Source organism: Sinohyriopsis cumingii, chromosome 16, assembly GCF_028554795.1.
Source record: "Sinohyriopsis cumingii isolate HCF-2022 chromosome 16, ASM2855479v2, whole genome shotgun sequence".
NCBI classification, from domain to species: domain Eukaryota; kingdom Metazoa; phylum Mollusca; class Bivalvia; order Unionida; family Unionidae; genus Sinohyriopsis; species Sinohyriopsis cumingii.
In genome coordinates, this window is record NC_142976.1 from 70,547,732 (window position 1) to 70,572,877 (window position 25,146).

General features: G+C 37.4%; 1 protein-coding gene across 1 annotated transcript in view; it reads left to right on the plus strand.

Annotated features, from left to right (window-relative positions):
- The first annotated feature begins 18,396 nt into the window (after positions 1 to 18,396).
- LOC149780743 (mRNA cap guanine-N(7) methyltransferase-like) overlaps positions 18,397 to 25,146 on the plus strand; it is a 46,898-nt gene continuing 40,148 nt past the window's right edge. Inside the window, exon 1 of the mRNA XM_089937805.1 lies at positions 18,397 to 18,496. Within this exon, the coding sequence (XP_089793931.1) occupies positions 18,490 to 18,496 (7 nt within the window). The 5' untranslated portion in view covers positions 18,397 to 18,489. The remainder of the gene's footprint in view (positions 18,497 to 25,146) is intronic.

A 25,146-nucleotide genomic window follows, 5' to 3' on the forward strand; every position in this document is an offset into this window, starting at 1 on the left:
AAATACTGATGTGATAATGTGGGCGATCACGGTCAACCACCACCCGTAGTTGGACCATCTCCACATGATTGGCTGAAAGATTTCGCTGATTACTATGAAGAAGTGGCTGATGATCATAGAGCACTTGATGCAGAATTAAAGGAATTTAAAAAATTCATCAGACTACAACCGAATCAAATTCAGTGTGAAGTAATGCGCGAGATAATTTCAGAAACACCCATGAAAGACTTTCTACAAACGTGGGGACCAAACGATTTGATAGTTGCAAGTAGAAAGATAGTTCGTGATACACTTCAACGGGAGTTGTTTCAGTTACAACGAGAAAAGTTTCCAACGTTGCCAGTTCCGTTATGTTATCGACCAGCAGATACGCGATGGCAAAATATTGACGTTGATATACCAGGACAGACCGAGTCAAGGAAACAATATTGTGTTGAATGATATTGTTGCAGTTGATGTTGATGTTGTTGAAGATCTTCTACGTGCTGATAAATCCCCGTGGACGCTTGGATACGCGATGACGATTCATTCATCTCAGGGATTAACTATTACTGATACAGTTGTTTGGATCGTTGATAATCGTATCGAATGGTCGAACTTAGTTTATCTTGCAGTGTCTCGAGTTAGAAAACATCTCAATTGAGACGAATCGTCATGGACTCGTCAGTGATTAATGATGATATTGACGAATGTCAAAGCGATATAATAAGAAAAAAATTATCTGGTTATAAACAAGGTGACAATAAAAAACGCGATTTTGATCTTATGCTGATTTTATTAATGCGCTCAAACAACAACAGAATAATCATTGTGCAAGTTGTAATTGTATAATGTTATGGCGGTATCTGAAAAATGATCCAAGACAATTTACCGTAGATAGAAAAAATAACAATCTTGGTCATACACGAGAAAATATCATGTTGACCTGTCTTGAATGTAACCGACGTAGAGGTGCTAGTTAAGTGATTTGGGTGGTAATTGTGTATATGCTCGGGAATTACTTGTAATTGTTCACGTACAAATCCACGTTGAGGAGCAGTTGAATTCAGTCTGTAGATTGCGGGTCTACCTGTGGATCTTGTCACGGTGGATATCTTGTGCGTCGTAATACTCCAGATAGGATCAGTCGCTCTTTTTTTACCACCTTCAAGTTCACCGGGCTCATATAAATACCTGACAGTGATATTACCTAATAATGGTTGCGCTGAAAAATCACGTCGTTGTATTGGTATGTGCGCGCTTCTAATTGCATGAATAGGTTTCATGTTGGTTGTTCGAGTAATCTCATTATTTAATGCAGTTATCACATTTGGTAATCTTGCCACCCATTCACGAGATCTTTTATCTTGAATAAATTTCTTCGCGTATTGATATCCAAATAACCGCTCAGCTAGCGTTCGATTAAATCGTTCAACAATTGCCTGATCACGATGAATTGCAGTATGTCCTCGTCGTATTTTGGTATTATGTTGCTTCATTAACGATGATACAGGACCAAGAAATTCTTTGCCAGGGTCAACTTGTAATAGCTGTGGCCATCGTAGACCACCTCGTTGATAAATTCGTTTAAACTCAGAAGCAACTTCAGCAGCTGTCTTTGTTGACAACGGCTCTGCTGCTTTATATCTACTTGCAACATCAACAACGGTTAGCGCGTATTTGTACGTTTTTCTACGTACAGTATCATGTGGTAAAAACAGAATATCAGCTTGATGAACTTCATTAGGAACACTAACATCGAAATACGCGTACTGAATTTGTTTCGGTGATGGTAGGTAAATTTGCCATATTGCCTGTTTGGATAACCATGCTTTAGCAATAGAATGTTTAACCGCTGCTGCATCAGCAAGTTTACTAAGTGCTGCTTTACCTTTCCTGTATCCAATTGGGGAATAATAAATCGATTCCATTTATATATTACCAGCCCCAAGCGCTAATTTACCTTTCATCGCGGATCTTACTAACCAATTAGCTAATTTTTCTTTGATATTTTTATTTTTTATAGAATCTAACGCATGAATTAATTTCACATCTGTAATATGCCTATTTGTAGATCATTGCTTTTATACGCAACATCATGAACATGGCATGCTTTATCAATAGCGTTTATTGGTTCCTCGCTGGTTTTGGTTGATCTTGATTATCAAGCCTGATATCGAGTCGAGTACCAGGACCGCAATAATTATATCCTGGTAGATGTTTTTCTCCTGGGTATTTAGCCCACGGAGTTCCCGGTAATTTTGTTAATTTTGCTGCAATATCACCTCCTCGTTGCTTTTTTTTAACGCTGACTTTGTCCCTGAATTATCACCGGGAATAAATTTAAATTTCTTTGTACCACACCGCGTACACTTACCCGTAACCGCTGATCTGTTATTTTTTGTGGTAATAGTTGTTAGTATATTCGTCGGGGTACGCGTCCTGCACTTCACACAATATAAATCCATGGATATTTTATACAGCATGGATATAATCGATTTCTCAGCGACAAGAAAACGAAAACCTGTCAAGCACAATCCCGCGTTACCAAATTGCATCAGAATGATAATAATAGGACCATCTGGAAGTGGAAAGACACAGTTGTTACTCAATCTTATAATGAGATGGTTAAAGTGGGATAAATTGTATTTGGTAGCCCCGTCAGTTGATGATCAACGATGTTATGATGTACTTAAGGATTTTAATGAAAACGCGCAGACAGATAGAGATAACGATGTTATCGAGTTTATAACCGATATTAATGAAGCACCATCAGTTGATTCCATTGACGGATTTATTAATAATTTGATTGTGTATGATGATGTGATGCTGGACAAACAATCAAATCCAGCTAGAATTTTTTCTCGAGGTAGACATAAAAACACCGATGTTATTTATGTTACTCAACGATACACACAAATACCAAAAGTGATCAGAGATAACTGTAATATTTTAGTTGTGTTTAATGGAGTTGATACACACACAATGAGAAATATTCATCAAACCTGGTGCAGCGGTGATATGGATATAATTAAATTTAAAAATTTCTTTTCACGAGCGCAAGCTACTCCGCATGGATTTATAACAAAAAATTTGCACGATCCTAGAACAAGATATGGTATTGGACTTGATAAAATATTTGGATAAATTAATATCAGCAGAGGGGGCGAGACCTCAAGTTGGTTCGTTTTTTGTAATATACACGCCATTAACAAGTTTTTAGTTGGAGAAATAACATGAACTAACCTAGGGACTCTAGGGACTCCATTAGAGAGCCTCTGTAGTTAGTTATTTTGATTTTTACGGTTATTAATCCTTTTTTTAGGAAGGCTTATTTCGGTTTTTGGACGCTTCCAAAGTCGGTCTGTTCGCCCCCTCTGCCGCTGAAGTGGACCGAGAATGTTTTTAAGCCGTTGCTTTGTTGTTAGCATAATATAAGGTGTTGATTCGTTCGGGACATGTTGACGTACAATGCGACCGGGCTATGTGGAACAGTTCAACCGCACATTTGCAGAACGATTATTCATATATTAGAAGTGTTGGATTGTTTAAAGAACGATGTGTTCATGAAGCTTGTCAAGAATTACTCTCTTACGTACATAAGACCGTTTTGGTGAAATAAAGAAATTAAAAATATTTTGCTAAAGTATTTCGTGAAAAAGGAGATTATTGATGCAAGTGCTTTAGGATTAAATAGTAAGTCTATATCTAGGTCTGAAATGAAATTAAAAGAATTAATTTAAAAAGACAGACAAATAGAATTACCCAAAAATAATTAAAAAAGAAATGAAGAAATCCATAATTGGAAAGTGGAAAGAGAAAGACAAAGGTAAATCAAGAAAGAAGAAAGAGAAAGAAAAATTCAAATGTAAATTCAGACAGAAAAAAGAGATGGAAGAGCAGCAGTTAGAAACGCAAATGCAAAAGAAGAGAGATGCAAATTAAATTACAAATACACCCCCCCCAACAACAACAGAAAAAGAAGAAAAGAAATGGAAATGCAGTTGAAATCAAATTAGACCTGACAAGCAGAAATTATTCCACTCTAGCAAATTGTGTTTTTAATGTTACCAAAAATACTAGGTTAGTACCCCCCTTTTAAGAAAAAATGTGGATAAATATTTCCCGCATATTGAGAAAAAAAAATAGCTGAAAATTTATTATGGTCAAGAGAGCGCTGGACTTCACCAGATAATGTACTTATTGGCATTGACGGTGAAGTTTATCCTTCACTATCAGTAGAGGTGCTGATGATGGTTTGGTCAAAGAATGTATATTGAAGGGTTATGAGTTGGTAACTGAGGCATGTCAACAAAGGTTTCGGAATCGCAGAAAAGAAAATAAGCAAACCTAGGTCAAGTTTCTAGGGATGATATTCAAATTTGTATCAAACATTCTCTGTTCCCATTGCGCAGATACCTCTCCACGTATTAAAAGAATGATTAAATAAGATATTTTTTTTCTTCTTCATATTTGACAACAACAAAAATATCTATTGATATCTCGCATTTAATTTAGTTGTGAGCGATGCTTTTGTGAAGAACAAGAGGTTAGTTTTTCGTAATCAACCTTCTTCGATGAATATAGACTATAATATCAGTAGTATTGGGGGCCACTATAGCCTCAATGGGAATTAGCATTACAGAACCCCCCTGGGCCACTATAGCCTCAATGGAAATTTAACATGGAGAAAAACCCTGGGCCACAATAGCCTCAAGGGAAATTGAACATGGAGAAAAACTCATGGGCCACTCTAGCCTCAAGGGAAATTGAACATGGAGAATAAACCCTGGGCCACTCTAGCCTCAAGTGAAATTGAACATGGAGAAAAAACCCTGGGCCACTCTAGCGACAAGGGGAATTGAACATGGGAATAGAGTGTGGGTCTGTCTAGGGACTAGGGGAATTTAACATATGGAAATTGAACATGGTGGGTCTGTATAGCGTCAAGGGGAATTGAACATGGTGGGATTGTCTAGGGACAATGATGGTAGAGGGTCAAACACAACAGAGACAGAGACATACATGCACTAGTACAAGTGTGAGATTTATATATAAAGCATTACCAAGACCTGAAATCTTGCTGGGGTGTTCAAAAATTTGCATAATTGTAATGATGCTATAAATAGCTATAATCAAGGAAATGCTCAACGACAAAATGGATGTGACTAAAAGTAACGCTAAAATGACGAAATTGTCCCAGAATTTAAAGGAAAATAAACATATCCCCGAAAATTAGGTTACAATGGTTTAGAATAAAATGGATAAACCTACTTACAATATCAACTTGTGTGACGATCAAGGATAAACACCAATGTATCTATTTATAGCTATAATCAGCTAAAATTCCTATGAAATCTCACTATCTATTTATACTACAACTTGTGGGTTATTCCTTTGGAAAATCCCACTATCTTTTTATAGCCTCAGCATGAGTGACGTTCCTGTTTATGAACTCTAGCATATATGTATAGCTACAACCTGTGGAAATCCCCAAGTCCATACTTATAGTCTCGAAATTTCCAGCGTCAGTGACGTCACTGTACTGAACATTAGGGGATAAATGTCAACAGTGTTGCAAGTGGCTGACATGAATACACGCTACTGCAGGTAGGTAGGTAGAGTGTATTTGATAGGGATAAAGGGAGTTTTATACGGACAAACAGAGACCAATAGACACACACACACAAACACACAAACACACACACACACACAACGTACGCGCGCAGACATACACACACACACAAACACACAAACACACACACACACAACGTACGCGCGCAGACATACTCACACACACACACACAAACACACAACGTACGCGCGCAGACATACTCACACACACACACACACAGAGAGAGAGGGAAGAGGAAAAAACAAACCCCAAATATACTATCAATACAGAAGGGAGATAATACAAACCCCAAATAAACTATCCACACAAACGTACGCGAACGCATACAAACCCCAAATATACTATCAACACTGAAGGGAGATAATACAAACCCCAAAGAAACTATTCACAAAAACGTACGCGAACGCATACAAACCCCAAATAAACTTACTACACAACGTCGCTAACGCATACAAACCCCAAATATGCTATCCACACTCGGGAGGAAGAAAAAAAAAACAACCAAATATACGATCTACACAACGTACGCGAATACACACACATACACACACACACACACACACACACACACACACACACACACACACACACACACACACAGAGGGAAGAGGAAAAAACAAACCCCAAATATACTATCAACACAGAAGGGAGATAATACAAAGCCCAAATAAACTATCCACACAAACGTACGCGAACGCATACAAACCCCAAATATACTATCAACACAGAAGGGAGATAATACAAACCCCAAATAAACTATCCACACAAACGTACCCGAACGCATACAAACCCCAAATATACTATCCACACAACGTCGCTAACGCATACAAACTCCAGATATGCTATCCACACTCGGGAGGAAGAAGTAAAAACAACCAAATATACGATCTACACAACGTACGCGAACACACACACACACACACACACACACACACACAGAGGGAAGAGGAAAAAACAAACCCCAAATATACTATCAACACAGAAGGGAGATAATACAAACCCCAAATAAACTATCCACACAAACGTACGCGAACGCATACAAACCCCAAATACACTATCAACACAGAAGGGAGATAATACAAACCCCAAATAAACTATCCACACAAACGTACGCGAACGCATACAACCCCAAATATACTATCAACACAGAAGGAGATAATACAAACCCCAAATAAACTATCCACAAAAACGTACGCGAACGCATACAAACCCCAAATATACTATCCACACAACGTCGCTAACGCATACAAACCCCAAATATGCTATCCACACTCGGGAGGAAGAAGAAGAAAACAACCAAATCTACGATCTACACAACGTACCCGAACACACACACATATACACACACACATACACACACACACACACACACAGAGGGAAGAGGAAAAAACAAACCCCAAATATACTATCAACACAGAAGGGAGATAATACAAAGCCCAAATAAACTATCCACACAAACGTACGCGAACGCATACAAACCCCAAATATACTATCAACACAGAAGGGAGATAATACAAACCCCAAAACAAACTATCCACACAAACGTACGCGAACGCATACAAACCCAAAATAAACTATTCACACAACGTCGCTAACGCATACAAACCCCAAATATGCTATCCACACTCGGGAGGAAGAAGAAAAAAACAACCAAATATACGATCTACACAACGTACGCGAATATACACACATACACACACACACACACACACACACAGAGGGAAGAGGAAAAAACAAACCCCAAATATACTATCAACACAGAAGGGAGATAATACAAACCCCAAATAAACTATCCACACAAACGTACGCGAACGCATACAAACCCCAAATATACTATCAACACAGAAGGGAGATAATACAAACCCCAAATAAACTATCCACACAAACGTACGCGAACGCATACAAACCCCAAACATACTATCAACACAGAAGGGAGATAATACAAAGCCCAAATAAACTATCCACACAAACGTACGCGAACGCATACAAACCCCAAATACACTATCAACACAGAAGGAGATAATACAAACCCCAAATAAACTATCCACACAAACGTACGCGAACGCATACAAACCCCAAATATACTATCCACACAACGTCGCTAACGCATACAAACCGCAAATATACTATCCACACTCGGGAGGAAGAAGAAAAAAACAACCAAATATGCGATCTACACAACGTACGCGAACACACACACACACACACACAGGCACACCACAGAGGGAAGAAGAAGAAAACCATTATACACTATTCACACGCAGTGAAGAAATAACCCTTTATATATATACTATCAACAGAGAGTGAAGAAAATAACCCATTATATTCCATCAACACAGAGTGAAGAAGAAAATGTTTTTTGAAAGAACCTAAGCCCTCACCTGCAATGACCAACTCTGCCAAACACCTACACCCCACCCACCCCCACTCCCAACACTACAAAACCCATTTAACCCGTTATTTTATGACATCAGTGTGTGATTTAGGAAATATCAAGACACAAAATGATGGACGAATAGACTGACTATTGTTTACGGACTTGCATGCCTAAAGAGCGTGCGTGAAGGAAAACATCCTTCCATTTCAATTCTAACTAAAACATGATCCAGAGGGATAGAGAGAGGTGAAAGAGCACAATTTCATAAAGTGTGAGTAAAAACAAAACACGCCATCCTTATTATACAATGTCAAGACCAAGAGACACTTACGTTTTCTTTCTGGTCTATTCTCTTTTAGAAGGTAGTATGAAATTTCACATCAGGGCCAACGCATCGGCTCACATTGTCAATTTTTCCATTTCCATGTTTTTACTGGCACAAGTTCTTCATCATCTTCAATTTCTTCTTCTTCTGAATCCCTCTTCTCTGTTTCGTCTTGTTTTTGTTTCTTCTCTTTTCTCGTAGGGCACTCTGAATTCCAGTGTCCTTTCTCCTGACAACGATATTAGGTATCTTGACTTTTGTCTCTCTTTCTTAGACGAAGCAGGTATTCTGGAGACAAATACCCATTTACCTTTGCAGATATAGCAAACTTCATTAGCACTTACACACTTTCGTATGACTCTCATCAAATCAACGACCAAAAGAGTAAGTTTTGTTGCCACTTTCGCATGTGAATTATGCTTTCGTATGACTTTTAGCAAATATTTGACCAGCAGGTCGATCTGTGCTGACTCTTCCATCTTCTTGATCGTTTGAGAGCGGAATGAATACTTTGACGCTAAGACACTCTCCTTATATACATGGACCTGCTGCGTATGAAACCTAGTCAAATGTAATTTTGCAATAAGATGAAACGATTTCATTGAGGAAGTAAAAAGCAATGATGTACCGTATCGCCTCACACAAAACCTGAAGTTTTAGTTCAAATCCGTGTCAGCGATTTCGAAGACGACATAACTGAGCTTTAATCAATGCTCTCCAATTATGCCACAAAACCACGAGTCCTGATTCACGCCAAAAGAAATTTCGTTCGGTCCATAACAAATAGTATCACATCTGAGAAACGCAAAAACGAACTTCCAAAAAACTGAGAACGACGGCTTACACCTACAACGTAAATGTGTGAGTTCAAGTAGTGCGTAAAACTTAGTCAAATTAAATTTTTATAGTCAAGACGAAACGATCTCTTTTCGAACAAGAAAGCAGACACCAAGCGACAATGGCGATCCGTGTCACACAACACTTTTCAAAATGTATATTATCAGAGGTTTGTTCTAGCGATCTGCACGGTTAAATTAAATGTTGATGTATTTTGCAATAAGACGGACACAATTTCCATGGGATCGCCCATGGTACGATTGTTCGTGCATTAGTTTAATTTTTAAAAATATTTTTTTATATAAATCGCCTATAGGATAGACCCAGTAAAGCATGGCCATTCTCGTCACTGTCTGAATAGCTACTCAAGTCAATTCGAAGCGAACGCGGTAAGAAAATAAGTATAGCCAATGAAATGGCTTACAACGGGTGATGCATTGTTTTGTTCTAGGACTGTGTGGCATAATAATCCATATGTTCTTGCGTTGTTACCATTACAGTGCAGACAGATTGAAATGTGAACTTACAAGCCCTCTTTGTGTGTGTTGTACCATTTCCTCTTACCACATCAAAATACTGAGCGTCACAGTATTGGTTCGCGTTTTCAAGCTGACCATTTTTTTATATCTCACTTAAACATTTCGACATAAACACTCACATCGGTAGAGTCAGAACAGACGTGTTACAGTATTGAGGGGCATGTTATCTTTTCTTTTTCAAACTAATAAATTTGGGGTTTGTATGAAGTAAAGAACCGAAAGTACAGTGAAACTCAAGGATGATGACCCAATCTGTCTGTCTATTGATGCGTGTATTTACTTAAGAAGAAATATGACCTCTAAAACACAAAGAGATACGGCAAGCATGATTAGATTAAACACAACGATGTTTTCCTTCACGCCCGTGTAATTTAGAGTTTCAATCGTCTTTGAAGACAAACTTGGTCTCCTTTTGTAGGGCTTGAAATAATAAAAAAAACTGAAAAATCTTAAGCACTTTGCTATAGATAATTTCATCAACAGACCAAACAACATAAATACCGTTACAACAATAGAAATGCATCAAAAAAATTAAAGATTAACGATAACTAACCAAATTTCGTTGCACCCAAACTGTTGTTAAGGACTAGTTAGTCCTACACCTGAGTGGCTAAATTTAAAAATAGTCTGTGAGTACATAAAAGCCTGGGGGATGAGGCTCTCTTTCCTTCTCCAGGAGTAATTAAAAATCACGCGGTGCGTTATTAAACCAGTGATACATGCTCCATTAGAGCGAAAATCACTTTAATTCAAGTAAGCAGGCAAGCAAGTTCGGGTACCGTCTAGCACTCTTGATGACACCAACTGTCTGGGTTATTTTCTTTCTTGCAAGCCCCTATGTTCCACTTCTGTTTGTGATAATAACTTGTGATACTTCACATTTTCTAAAGTAGAAATCTTTACAAGCCGTACAAAATACAAAACTTATATGACTTTGGCTTTTGACACTTGCACAGACTCTTCACTTTATAAGTGTCACGAGAAAATTGTATATCCAATTTTTACCATTTTCAAAAACACGCACACACTTGCAGCTTGACCAGAAATATGTACATCTTGTTTTGTGGATAAGTCACAGACAAATCCAAGCATATATAGGTGGTTATGAACGTTAGGAATATCCCCTCCTTTTTTCAGAAATATCAAAGCTTGTATGTGCATTTTCCCTTTTCCACTCTATATTAGTGCTTAGATTTGTTCCAAAAAAAAGAAACGAAATAATTTTGAAGAAAAAGAAACAACTGAATTTTGAATTCAGGTTTCTCTCTGTTTATAATTTTTTTCAAGTTGACGGTGCATGACAGAGTACATTTGCCTACCTTTCCAAAGTGAGAGGCATTTCTTCACATGTCATTGCCTTTCTTAAATTCGGTTTCATTGGTTAGCTATCGTTAATCTTTAATTTTTTTGATGCATTTCTTTTTCATAGAAGATTTAAGGCTTTCTATTGTTGTAACGGTATTTATGTTGTTTAGTCTGTTGATGAAATTATCTATAGCAAAGTGCTTAAGGTTTTTCAGTTTTTTTTTATTATTTCAAGCCCTACAAAAGGAGACCAAGTTTGTCTTCAAAGACGATTGAAACTCTAAATTACACGGGCGTGAAGGAAAACATCGTTGTGTTTAATCTAATCATGCTTGCCGTATCTCTTTGTGTTTTAGAGGTCATATTTCTTCTTAAGTAAATACACGCATCAATAGACAGACAGATTGGGTCATCATCCTTGAGTTTCACTGTACTTTCGGTTCTTTACTTCATACAAACCCCAAATTTATTAGTTTGAAAAAGAAAAGATAACATGCCCCTCAATACTGTAACACGTCTGTTCTGACTCTACCGATGTGAGTGTTTATGTCGAAATGTTTAAGTGAGATATAAAAAAAATGGTCAGCTTGAAAACGCGAACCAATACTGTGACGCTCAGTATTTTGATGTGGTAAGAGGAAATGGTACAACACACACAAAGAGGGCTTGTAAGTTCACATTTCAGTCTGTCTGCACTGTAATGGTAACAACGCAAGAACATATGGATTATTATGCCACACAGTCCTAGAACAAAACAATGCATCACCCGTTGTAAGCCATTTCATTGGCTATACTTATTTTCTTACCGCGTTCGCTTCGAATTGACTTGAGTAGCTATTCAGACAGTGACGAGACTGGCCATGCTTTACTGGGTCTATCCTATAGGCGATTTATATAAAAAAAAATTTTTTAAAAATTAAACTAATGCACGAACAATCGTACCATGGGCGATCCCATGGAAATTGTGTCCGTCTTATTGCAAAATACATCAACATTTAATTTAACCGTGCAGATCGCTAGAACAAACCTCTGATAATATACATTTTGAAAAGTGTTGTGTGACACGGATCGCCATTGTCGCTTGGTGTCTGCTTTCTTGTTCGAAAAGAGATCGTTTCGTCTTGACTATAAAAATTTAATTTGACTAAGTTTTACGCACTACTTGAACTCACACATTTACGTTGTAGGTGTAAGCCGTCGTTCTCAGTTTTCTGGAAGTTCGTTTTTGCGTTTCTCAGATGTGATACTATTTGTTATGGACCGAACGAAATTTCTTTTGGCGTGAATCAGGACTCGTGGTTTTGTGGCATAATTGGAGAGCATTGATTAAAGCTCAGTTATGTCGTCTTCGAAATCGCTGACACGGATTTGAACTAAAACTTCAGGTTTTGTGTGAGGCGATACGGTACATCATTGCTTTTTACTTCCTCAATGAAATCGTTTCATCTTATTGCAAAATTACATTTGACTAGGTTTCATACGCAGCAGGTCCCTGTATATAAGGAGAGTGTCTTAGCGTCAGAGTATTCATTCCGCTCTCAAACGATCAAGAAAATGGAAGAGTCAGCACAGATCGACCTGCTGGTCAAATATTTGCTAAAAGTCATACGAAAGCATAATTCACATGCGAAAGTGGCAACAAAACTTACTCTTTTGGTCGTTGATTTGATGAGAGTCATACGAAAGTGTGTAAGTGCTAATGAAGTTTGCTATATCTGCAAAGGTAAATGGGTATTTGTCTCCAGAATACCTGCTTCGTCTAAGAAAGAGAGACAAAAGTCAAGATACCTAATATCGTTGTCAGGAGAAAGGACACTGGAATTCAGAGTGCCCTACGAGAAAAGAGAAGAAACAAAAACAAGACGAAACAGAGAAGAGGGATTCAGAAGAAGAAGAAATTGAAGATGATGAAGAACTTGTGCCAGTAAAAACATGGAAATGGAAAAATTGACAATGTGAGCCGATGCGTTGGCCCTGATGTGAAATTTCATACTACCTTCTAAAAGAGAATAGACCAGAAAGAAAACGTAAGTGTCTCTTGGTCTTGACATTGTATAATAAGGATGGCGTGTTTTGTTTTTACTCACACTTTATGAAATTGTGCTCTTTCACCTCTCTCTATCCCTCTGGATCATGTTTTAGTTAGAATTGAAATGGAAGGATGTTTTCCTTCACGCACGCTCTTTAGGCATGCAAGTCTGTAAACAATAGTTAGTCTATTCGTCCATCATTTTGTGTCTTGATATTTCCTAAATCACACACTGATGCCATACAATAACGGGTTAAATGGGTTTTGTAGTGTTGGGAGTGGGGGTGGGTGGGGTGTAGGTGTTTGGCAGAGTTGGTCATTGCATGTGAGGGCTTAGGTTCTTTCAAAAAACATTTTCTTCTTCACTCTGTGTTGATGGAATATAATGGGTTATTTTCTTCACTCCCTGTTGATAGTATATATATAAAGGGTTATTTCTTCACTGCGTGTGGATAGTGTATAATGGTTTTCTTCTTCTTCCCTCTGTGGTGTGCCTGTGTGTGTGTGTGTGTGTGTGTGTGTGTGTGTGTGTGTGTGTGTGTGTGTGTGTGTGTGTGTGTGTGTGTGTGTGTGTTGTTCGCGTACGTTGTGTAGATCGCATATTTGGTTGTTTTTTTCTTCTTCCTCCCGAGTGTGGATAGTATATTTGTGGTTTGTATGCGTTAGCGACGTTGTGTGGATAGTATATTTGGGGTTTGTATGCGTTCGCGTACGTTTGTGTGGATAGTTTATTTGGGGTTTGTATTATCTCCCTTCTGTGTTGATAGTGTATTTGGGGTTTGTATGCGTTCGCGTACGTTTGTGTGGATAGTTTATTTGGGGTTTGTATTATCTCCCTTCTGTGTTGATAATATATTTGGGGTTTGTTTTTTCCTCTTCCCTCTGTGTGTGTGTATGTGTGTGTGTGTGTTCGCGTACGTTGTGTAGATCGTATATTTGGTTGTTTTTTCTTCTTCCTCCCGAGTGTGGATAGCATATTTGGAGTTTGTATGCGTTAGCGACGTTGTGTGGATAGTATATTTGGGGTTTGTATGCGTTCGCGTACGTTTGTGTGGATAGTTTATTTGGGGTTTGTATTATCTCCCTCTGTGTTGATAGTATATTTGGGGTTTGTATGCGTTCGCGTACGTTTGTGTGGATAGTTTATTTGGGGTTTGTATTATCTCCCTTCTGTGTTGATAGTATATTTGGGGTTTGTATCCGTTCGCGTACGTTTGTGTGGATAGTTTATTTGGGGTTTGTATTATCTCCCTTCTGTGTTGATAGTATATTTGGGGTTTGTATGCGTTCGCGTACGTTTGTGTGGATAGTTTATTTGGGGTTTGTATTATCTCCCTTCTGTGTTGATAGTATATTTGGGGTTTGTATGCGTTCGCGTACGTTTGTGTGGATAGTTTATTTGGGCTTTGTATTATCTCCCTTCTGTGTTGATAGTATATTTGGGGGTTTTTTTTCCTCTTCCCTCTGTGTGTGTGTGTGTGTGTGTGTGTGTGTGTGTGTGTATGTGTGTGTGTTCGCGTACGTTGTGTAGATCGTATATTTGGTTGTTTTCTTCTTCTTCCTCCCGAGTGTGGATAGCATATTTGGGGTTTGTATGCGTTAGCGACGTTGTGTGAATAGTTTATTTGGGGTTTGTATGCGTTCGCGTACGTTTGTGTGGATAGTTTATTTGGGGTTTGTATTATCTCCCTTCTGTGTTGATAGCATATTTGGGGTTTGTTTTTTCCTCTTCCCTCTGTGTGTGTGTGTATGTGTGTGTGTGTGTGTGTGTGTGTGTGTGTGTGTGTGTGTGTGTGTGTTTATGTGTGTGTGTTCGCGTACGTTGTGTAGATCGTATATTTGGTTGTTTTCTTCTTCTTCCTCCCGAGTGTGGATAGCATATTTGGGGTTTGTATGCGTTAGCGACGTTGTGTGAATAGTTTATTTGGGGTTTGTATGCGTTCGCGTACGTTTGTGTGGATAGTTTGTTTGGGGTTTGTATTATCTCCCTTCTGTGTTGATAGTATATTTGGGGTTTGTATGCGTTCGCGTACGTTTGTGTGGATAGTTTATTTGGGCTTTGTATTATCTCCCTTCTGTGTTGATAGTATATTTGGGGTTTGTTTTTTCCTCTTCCCTCTGTGTGTGTGTGTGTGTGTGTATATGTGTGTGTGTTCGCGTTCGTTGTGTAGATCGTAGGTTGTTTTCTTCTTCTTCCTCCCGAGTGTGGATAGCATATTTGGGGTTTGTATGCGTTAGCGACGTTGTGTAGATAGTATATTTGGGGTTTGTATGCGTTCGCGTACGTTTTTGTGGATAGTTTATTTGGGGTTTGTATTATCTCCTTCTGTGTTGATAGTATATTTGGGGTTTGTATGCGTTCGCGTACGTTTGTGTGGATAGTTTATTTGGGGTTTGTATTATCTCCCTTCTGTGTTGATAGTATATTTGGGGTATGCGTTCGCGTACGTTTGTGTGGATAGTTTTTGGGGGTTTGTATTATCTCCCTTCTGTGTTGATACCATATTTGAGGTTTGTATGCGTTCGCGTACGTTTGTGTGGATAGTTTATTTGGGCTTTGTATTATCTCCCTTCTGTGTTGATAGTATATTTGGGGTTTGTTTTTTCCTCTTCCCTCTGTGTGTGTGTGTGTGTGTGTGTGTGTGTGTGTGTGTGTGTGTGTGTGTGTATGTATGTGTGTGTGTTCGCGTACGTTGTGTAGATCGTATATTTGGTTGTTTTTTTCTTCTTCCTCCCGAGTGTGGATATCATATTTGGGGTTTGTATGCGTTAGCGACGTTGTGTGAATAGTTTATTTGGGGTTTGTATGCGTTCGCGTACGTTTGTGTGGATAGTTTGTTTGGGGTTTGTATTATCTCCCTTCTGTGTTGATAGTATATTTGGGGTTTGTATGCGTTCGCGTACGTTTGTGTGGATAGTTTATTTGGGGTTTGTATTATCTCCCTTCTGTGTTGATAGTATATTTGGGGTTTGTTTTTTCCTCTTCCCTCTGTGTGTGTGTGTGTGTGTGTGTGTGTGTGTGTGAGTATGTCTGCGCGCGTACGTTGTGTGTTTGTGTGTGTGTGTGTGTGTGTGATTATGCCTGCGCGCGTACGTTGTGTGTGTGTGTGTGTGTTTGTGTATTTGTGTGTGTGTGTGTGTGTATGTCTGCGCGCGTACGTTGTGTGTGTGTGTGTGTGTTTGTGTGTTTGTGTGTGTGTGTCTTTTGGTCTCTGTTTGTCCGTATAAAACTCCCTTTATCCCTATCAAATACACTCTACCTACCTACCTGCAGTAGCGTGTATTCAGGTCAGCCACTTGCAACACTGTTGACATTTATTCCCTAATGTTCAGTACAGTGACGTCACTGACGCTGGAAATTTCGAGACTATAAGTATGGACTTGGGGATTTCCACAGGTTGTAGCTATACATATATGCTAGAGTTCATAAACAGGAACGTCACTCAAGCTGAGGCTATAAAAAGATAGTGGGATTTTCCAAAGGAATAACCCACAAGTTGTAGTATAAATAGATAGTGAGATTTCATAGGAATTTTAGCTGATTATAGCTATAAATAGATACATTGGTGTTTATCCTTGATCGTCACACAAGTTGATATTGTAAGTAGGTTTATCCATTTTATTCTAAACCATTGTAACCTAATTTTCGGGGATATGTTTATTTTCCTTTAAATTCTGGGACAATTTCGTCATTTTAGCGTTACTTTTAGTCACATCCATTTTGTCATTGAGCATTTCCTTGATTATAGCTATTTATAGCATCATTACAATTATGCAAATTTTTGAACACCCCAGCAAGATTTCAGGTCTTGGTAATGCTTTATATATAAATCTCACGCTTGTACTAGTGCATGTATGTCTCTGTCTCTGTTGTGTTTGACCCTCTACCATTATTGTCCCTAGACAATCCCACCATGTTCAATTCCCCTTGACGCTATACAGACCCACCATGTTCAATTTCCATATGTTAAATTCCCCTAGTCCCTAGACAGACCCACACTCTATTCCCATGTTCAATTCCCCTTGTCGCTAGAGTGGCCCAGGGTTTTTTCTCCATGTTCAATTTCACTTGAGGCTAGAGTGGCCCAGGGTTTATTCTCCATGTTCAATTTCCCTTGAGGCTAGAGTGGCCCATGAGTTTTTCTCCATGTTCAATTTCCCTTGAGGCTATTGTGGCCCAGGGTTTTTCTCCATGTTAAATTTCCATTGAGGCTATAGTGGCCCAGGGGGGTTCTGTAATGCTAATTCCCATTGAGGCTATAGTGGCCCCCTATACTACTAATATCAGTGTCTGGCTCGATGACGTCGGATACAACTTATAGTAAGCACGTTCTAAGCGTGCCAGTCTGTTACTTTGGTCAACTAATTCGTTGTCCTTCCGTCCGTTCGTGAGACAACTGTTTTCCACAGGTAACTTGACTGGAACTGTGTTTCAACCTGTGTACTGAATTGATTGTTTAGATCTCGAATGAGTTCGACTATTTAACTTATGATTTGTTCTTCCAGTAAGGTACAATACTATGATGGTACATGTGATTCTTCCAGCAAGGTACAATACTATGATGGTACATCTGATTCTTCCAGCAAGGTACAATACTATGATGGTACATGTGATTCTTCCAGCAGCGTACAATACTATGATGGTACATGTGATTCTTCCAGTAAGGTACAATACTATGATGGTACATCTGATTCTTCCAGCAAGGTACAATACTGTGATGGTACATGTGATTCTTCCAGTAAGGTACAATACTATGATGGTAGATGTGATTTTGAGGAGCTACTTCCTAAGGTTGCTCTGCGTCCTGATTTTAGCTTCCGCAACACACCTTTATCAAAGATTGTTGTGTTTCGTCCAAATTTGACATGCAGTTTTTGTATATATCTGATCTTGAATTTGTTTAATTTTTAGCATTCAGCGGTATCATTTGAGTTATTGATTCTGTTCGCACGTCCGTCTAAAGTTTGCTTCCGCATCATAATCCAGTTAAGGATTGTAAGATTTAATCCAAATTTGGTATGTAGTTTTACATCGCACATTATCGATGTAAAAACATTAATTTTATCCAATCAATTTCGATGTGTGCTGATGTCTAACCAAGTTTTCTAGGTGCAATGTCTGCTCTTGAATATGTTGGAACGCCTTGAATATGCTTGGCAAAATACCACCCGTCGGTCATTTTGGCGGTGGACTTCATGGTAATTAGTTTCCGTATTTGGATTTAGCCTAAGCTTTCAAATGGTATTTGGGGAATCGATTATGCTGTAGTAAGCAGTTTAGACAGGTGCCTTTCTTAACGACATCTTTGTAGTTACTTTTTCGCTTTTATACAACTATAATCAGAACTTACGTTACAATGAGGTGAATTTATTACGTACAGCTCGATTTCAGCATTTAAAAGACAAAGATACTGATGTCGCAAGCATGAGATCAACTTACGGTAGCGTCTGCGGTACATTGACATGGCAGGTACGGGTAACATATCGGGTTAGCTGGTTATTTTTGCGTGCTTTGTAGGTGGTTGTCAAGTCTTTTAAATTTACAAAAACATAATATGTTTATTCATCAGAGATGAGTATTTGCCGTCTTTGTCAATTGATTTGGACTTGAATGTTTGAAACAAGTGATCAAAAACAACACTAAAACCTATTTTCGTAATGGTTCATGTTGTTATGCTGGTTATTACACTACAGCACGTATTTTGTACATATAACTTCGAATTAACAAAGTTGAACTGTTTACTAGAAACACCGAAGTACACTCAAATACCGAAATACACATTTTTACCATAATAATAACTTTATTATGTTTTGCATGTACTTGAAAAAGGATAAAACGACGAAAACAACACGATATAAGTGATTTTTAAAGGAATTATTAACATTTTTCTGTTTATTGGTCCATTCGTGTAATGAAGTCACTTGGTCATACTTGATTGGACAGTTACCTCGTTTTATATGTCAGTTTCGTCTTTATTTACTTGTAAACACGTAGGTATATGATATTACATTCTGGATATTGCAGCACGTGCATTTTAGTTCAAGAATAGAAAAGACGAGACAAGTTTTGTTGAAAGAAATTGGGTTTATTGTGCAAGAGTTGATCAATAAAGGCAAACGTATTTCTCCACCTTTCTGTCACTCTGCAAATACACAACAATATGGTCATCAGCACATTACTGCTCTGCATGTATATATTGATTCAGCTCCTGTACATTAAATACTATGCGGGAGGTCGTGGATTCGATCCACGGCCGAGTCATACCAAAGACTTACAAAAACGGTACTAACAGCTGCCTTGCTTGGTGCTCAGTATTAAGAGGTTAGTGTTAGGACTGGTTGGCCCGGTGTCTGGATAATGTGACTGGGTGGGACATCATGCTACATGTCTGCGGCATAATGCCCCAGTGCTAGATATCACTATAAACTGCACATTGCAGACATCGTAGCGATATGACTGAAAAATTGTTAAAGCTACGTTAAAAATCTAAATCACACACACACACACATTAAATAGTACCTCTTATATTTATTAATTACCATATAGGGAGATAGTGAACCAAATAAATCTAAATACAAAGCAATCTATGTAGAGCAAAAGTAGAGAGCAGACAGACAGACAAGCATATGGACAGAATGGTAGGCCCGGAAAAGAATATGCAGATAAACTAGTATGTGCACTAATTGGAATATATATAAACAGGCTATCACATACATTTCAGAGAGAAAAATATGTACAAAAATGATACATTACCTATATTATATAATATGAATCAAAGTACCTTATCTTATTGGACAAAGATAGAGGTCACTTTTTTTCTTGTAACAAAATCATCAGGCACTCTTATGGGAATGCAAAGAAACTAAAAAGTTAATAATTACCATAGATTTAAATAAATTTGGTATTGAATCTTACTGGCGTGTTCAAATATATAAAAAAGAGATACATATTCTGTTCTGCTAGGTTTAGTATTGCACAAATGCATGACACAGGTTTCAAGATCACTATGCAATTAAATATTATGTAAAATATAGATATTCCCATTCCATCTTATTCCTTATGTGCAACTTTTCCGTAAGATACTACCATGTTACAAAATTATGAGAACAATATCACTGGTGGCAAATTATGGTGATCATACATTTCATCCCAAAGAGTCTATAGCTGAGTTTTAAAAAGATAATCTTAAATTAAAAAAATGTACACTTTACAAAAGAACACTAACATTAATATACTAATAAATTCAAAAAGTAAACTACCAACCTTACTGCAAACCTGTGACCAGCACACTACAGAAATAATCTGCTGGAATGACTCACTAATATGCTGTTCATGCTATGTTGTTTATACAGACAGGTAGCAAACTAACCAATTGGAAAGTTATTATTTGTACTATAATAGAACAAATTAGCATGAACAGTAATCGGGTAGCTATATTGTTCAGAGTAAACAAAACTTGAACAGGTAATCCTGGTTCAAGGTTGCATAATTGGATAAATGTATGTAAAGTCAGAACAGCACAATAATTGCAACTGGTGACTTTATTTCAGTTAGCAATGAACATGAATTATATAATAATAATAAAATACCTATTTCTGCCCAATTAATATATTAAATTATAAATATGATCCTGCAATGTGGACTCTCACAATCATAATGTCACTATGACATTTTAAGCTCTGACTGATTCACAGTTTATCATACCAGTCCAGTCAAGTTATGTGGAAGGCAAACGAGTAATGTCATTATATGAATTGTGCTAGAAATTGATAAAATGTAAAAAATTTAAACCAGGATCAGTTAATTTAAATTTTGTTTGCTTATTAAAATAATTTCAAATAATAGGGTGTACACCAATATATTTATCTAAAATGTGTTAATAATATGGTATTTTTATGTGTATTTTGGTTTATTAGTGTATTTTGATGTTTCAAGTAACAAAAGCAGAACCTATACATTTTAGTTAATTCCAACTTATACAAGGGTCAATCTACCAGGCGAAGTGGGCAACTAAGTTACCTAAAAATGAAAACTTTGCCTTTTTCTGTTACGAAAGTGAAAATGACTTTGCCTGTGGTTAATTAGATGTTTATGACCTTATGTTTATAATGCTGTCTCACCTTAGCCAGTTATTTACTGTGTTGTAGCTCAAAGTGAAATGTAGACATCAAGTCATCAAACAGCTGGTTCTGATTTCAATTGCACCAACAAACAAAGACTTGCACATTCACAGGCATGTGTTTTGCAAGTTGATTGACTATTAACCCTTTCCCGAGTAAGTTATAGCAGAGATGTGTTATATATGGCTCTTTTTATAGTAACTATCAGTATCAGCCGGTTTCAGCAAGATAATTCATACAAATTTATTTTTTGAAACTTAAACAATGGTATGGAAATAGCAATTTGTGTTTAAGAACAGAATCCATGACCTGAAGATTTCAACTGCTGCATGAGCATTATTTAGTTCATAAAATCAGTTTGAAACCATAAGTAAACCTGTCAGGGGGGACAAATTGGTGGACATTGCTGTGTTTAATCAAGATTTAGCATATAAATGCAATTTTTTGGGTCCCAGTGTACAGGACGATGCTGTTGAAACTTGAAAAGTACTGTACGGTCAAAGTTGTTATCATGTTTTTGAAAATAATTGAAAATAAGCAGCAAAGGCAGATACAATTTAACCAATGCCTGACGTTACTTCATGTACATAGACAAATTTTAAAATCACAAATTTGCAATCCTATCAATGGACTGTTGTACAAAGAATGTTAGTGGTTGCAATAAGAAAGCCCCTCTTTCTCAAAATAGATGCACTCACATGTTTGCTGTTTCATTTCAGTTGGAAAGAAGGTTTTAGTTCATTCATTTACTGAATTTAATGTTTCATTGTGTTATCTAAAATGTAACATTTTATTGGCAACAAAGAAATTGAGATGAACAAAATAGTATGAAGACGTGTATTTGCTCTCATGTATTGTTGCAGGGGTTGTTTCAAATAAGTTTACACTTTTTTTAAATTGCCATCCTTTAGTGAACTTTTGCAAACAAAAATAATTATCTTTCAGGGTAGTTGATTAAGCATTTTTTCTAACTTGCAATTACAATGCTGTAATCTAGTTATTCCTATCAATTTTAATTTATTACAATGTATTGTTTCTACCTTGGTCTTAAGTTGAGTGGAGAAAATGCACCGCATAAGAATAATAATTTTTATATGCATATGATGGGGTGGCAGAGTGGTCTAAAGTGCTGTCTGTTACGGATCACTGCCATCTCACCTGTCTGCATGGGTTCGAGTCTCGGATTCAGCCAATGTGGGTATGTGAGAAAGCTTGCCAGTAGTTTCTCGTGGGTCGGTGGTTCTTTCCGGGGTTTTCCAGGGTTCTTCTTCCACCATTAATACTGGCCGCCATGTATAGCCTATCATGTGCTGAAAAATGGCGTTAAACCCTACAAAAACAACAATATGCATATGAAATGTTGAAATAATATGCATAAAATTCAGTAAGTTTCAACTTGAAAATAAAATATTGCAGAAATAATTACAGAGAAATAGAGGGCATAATTGCATATCATGCTTTGCTTCCATTTCTCCCTGTTCCATCCTAAAGGAGAAGTCACTTTTCACTTAAATTCAAGTCTATCAGTAGCATATGCATCAGTATAAATACTGATAAAAAGTCAGTCCATTTTGACAGATAATTGGTTATGTAGGGATTCAGAACTATTTCAGTAATGGGGGTAAGTTTTTAGAATTTGATTACTTATGCCTTTAGTGGCAATTATTCACTTTATTTCCATCTTGATACATCCCTGAAAGGTCCCAATTTACATACCCTAATATATGCATATGGCAAAATCAATGATCAATTACATTGACAGTTTTGGATGAGGTATAGTCCTACAATTTAAAATATCCACCTAGATATTTATTTTCTTGGTCAACATTTTACTTCAAAAATAAACAGCATCATGTAGCATGTTCCCTGGTCAACTGACGGGAACAGGAGGCTAAATTTTCAGGAATGTCTCACACACTTGGCATCTGATATTTACACTTTTTCCACAGATTTAAGTCTGATTCCTTAGTCAGACTGTACATACTCTGATGTATTTTTCCTGATGTTTTCAAGTTCCGTTGACATATCAGATTGGTTGAAATGTAATGGCGGTGGAGGAATGCCAAATAATAATTAATAATAATATTGTCAGGGTATCTAATATATCATATCTTGCACTGACAGTGCTCAAAGAAATATTTTTTAGACACAGGCCCTGGGCTGGTGATTTAATGAAACTCACAAGCCCTGACTGAAATTCCACAAGCTCGCACTGCTATTTCCACAAGCCAGAATTTCCCCTTTTTTAATATTGTCACACAGTGTTGCAATAGCTACAATTTGAATATAGATTCAATAAGGTTGAAAGGGGTTTGTAGGTAATGCAAGTGCCATTAGTGTTATTGCTACACTGGCATGCTTCACAAAGTAAAACTCAGTCAATCAGGAGTTCTGAAATTTATTTTTGTTGGGCTTTGCTGATAGCTATCCTAAATTGGCTTCAGAAATGAACTACACTTGAAAACTATTTCCACAACTGAAATGATCATGCTTTGCATTCTACTTATGCAGCAAAATCTGACTTCAAAGAAATGTTGCCACTGTTCACAAAGTTGTCAAAAATGTAATACATGTGGCTTGAATATTATAATTCAAGGTAGTAATATGTAATAACTTTTGTTCTTGTATATGCATCTAGCATCTTTGATTTAGCTGTAAAAGTTGTTTCACTTCCTGATTCAACCTATACAAATTATTACATTGGGCTCACCCACTGCAGCCTTCAAATACATCTCACTAGCTATTGTCAGCCAATTAAGTAATATCGAAATGGTGGTTTATACCTGACCTCATTGCCTCTAATTGCCACTATTTAAACTGCCCAAGGGGTAGTTTTACATCAGCTCCAATCATGACTGTTTACTTTTTACACATTCTACATGTAATGGGCATATATTGAAAATGGTTTTTTTAATTGTTTTTTTTTTAATAAAGATTACATGTACTGAAAAATTGTATTTTCATGAAACATGGCTGTGTCAACGGGTTTGGGAGTACAAAATCATAATTTTAACATGACACGCCATGCTTCAATCTGATTAAAATTATATCTAAATTTCACATAGGACAGAAGTGATCTGATTTAGACCTCTGTCCATCCCAGACTTTTGTTCATCTGGGTATGGAGTTCTTAATCAACCTGAATCTGGTGCAGCTTGCTTATGTTTGTACAATCAGAATTGTCAAACTCATCAAGTCCATTTCCAACAGGACATATATTTCATTGAGATAGTTCTTATAACTACTGGATTCTTCAGTGCAGCTGCAGACTTGATCCAGCTTGGCTATCTTTTTATGTGCTTCTTACAAATGTCATTGCTATCACAATGGGGCTAATTTTCTTGTCCCCTCAATCAGTCATAATCACACTTGAGAATAGTTACCCAGTCACATTACTTAAAAACTGTCCCAACCATTCCTGCAATGCAAGCATCCTTGTTAGGATATTGCTCAGCTAAAAACTAACAACACCTGGTGGTAACAAGAGGAGGTAATGGACAAGAGTTATTGCCCTTTATAAGAGATATACAGGACAAGATGATTTTCATCTTTCAGTAGGGCTTGATTTGTGAGATAGCAGGCTAATATTTCTAACATATATTAAGTAAGTGATCAAGTAAGTATTCTCTGAGAAAGTTAATGTACTAGAAAATTTGAGTTCTTCTGAGGAAACTCAGTCATATTGATGTGTGGTGTTCTTTTCATACTGTTGCTAATAATAATGCCAGGGTGGTAGGGATTTTCATCTATCCTTTCTGAGAGTTTTTCATATTGTCATGTTATAAGTACGGAACAATAGCCAGATTGCAACATGTATATGCTAGACCCTGAGGCTAATTATTCACTTCATAAATGTTGCAAGTGTAAGCCAACATAAAAAAGACGGGTGGGAAGCCAGTTGTATATAACATGGCCATAGGAACTTGTTACAGGCGCCTTATTTGGCTGCTTGCGATTCACAGGTAAGTGGCATAAATTGTTGGTGTTGGGCTCAAAGGA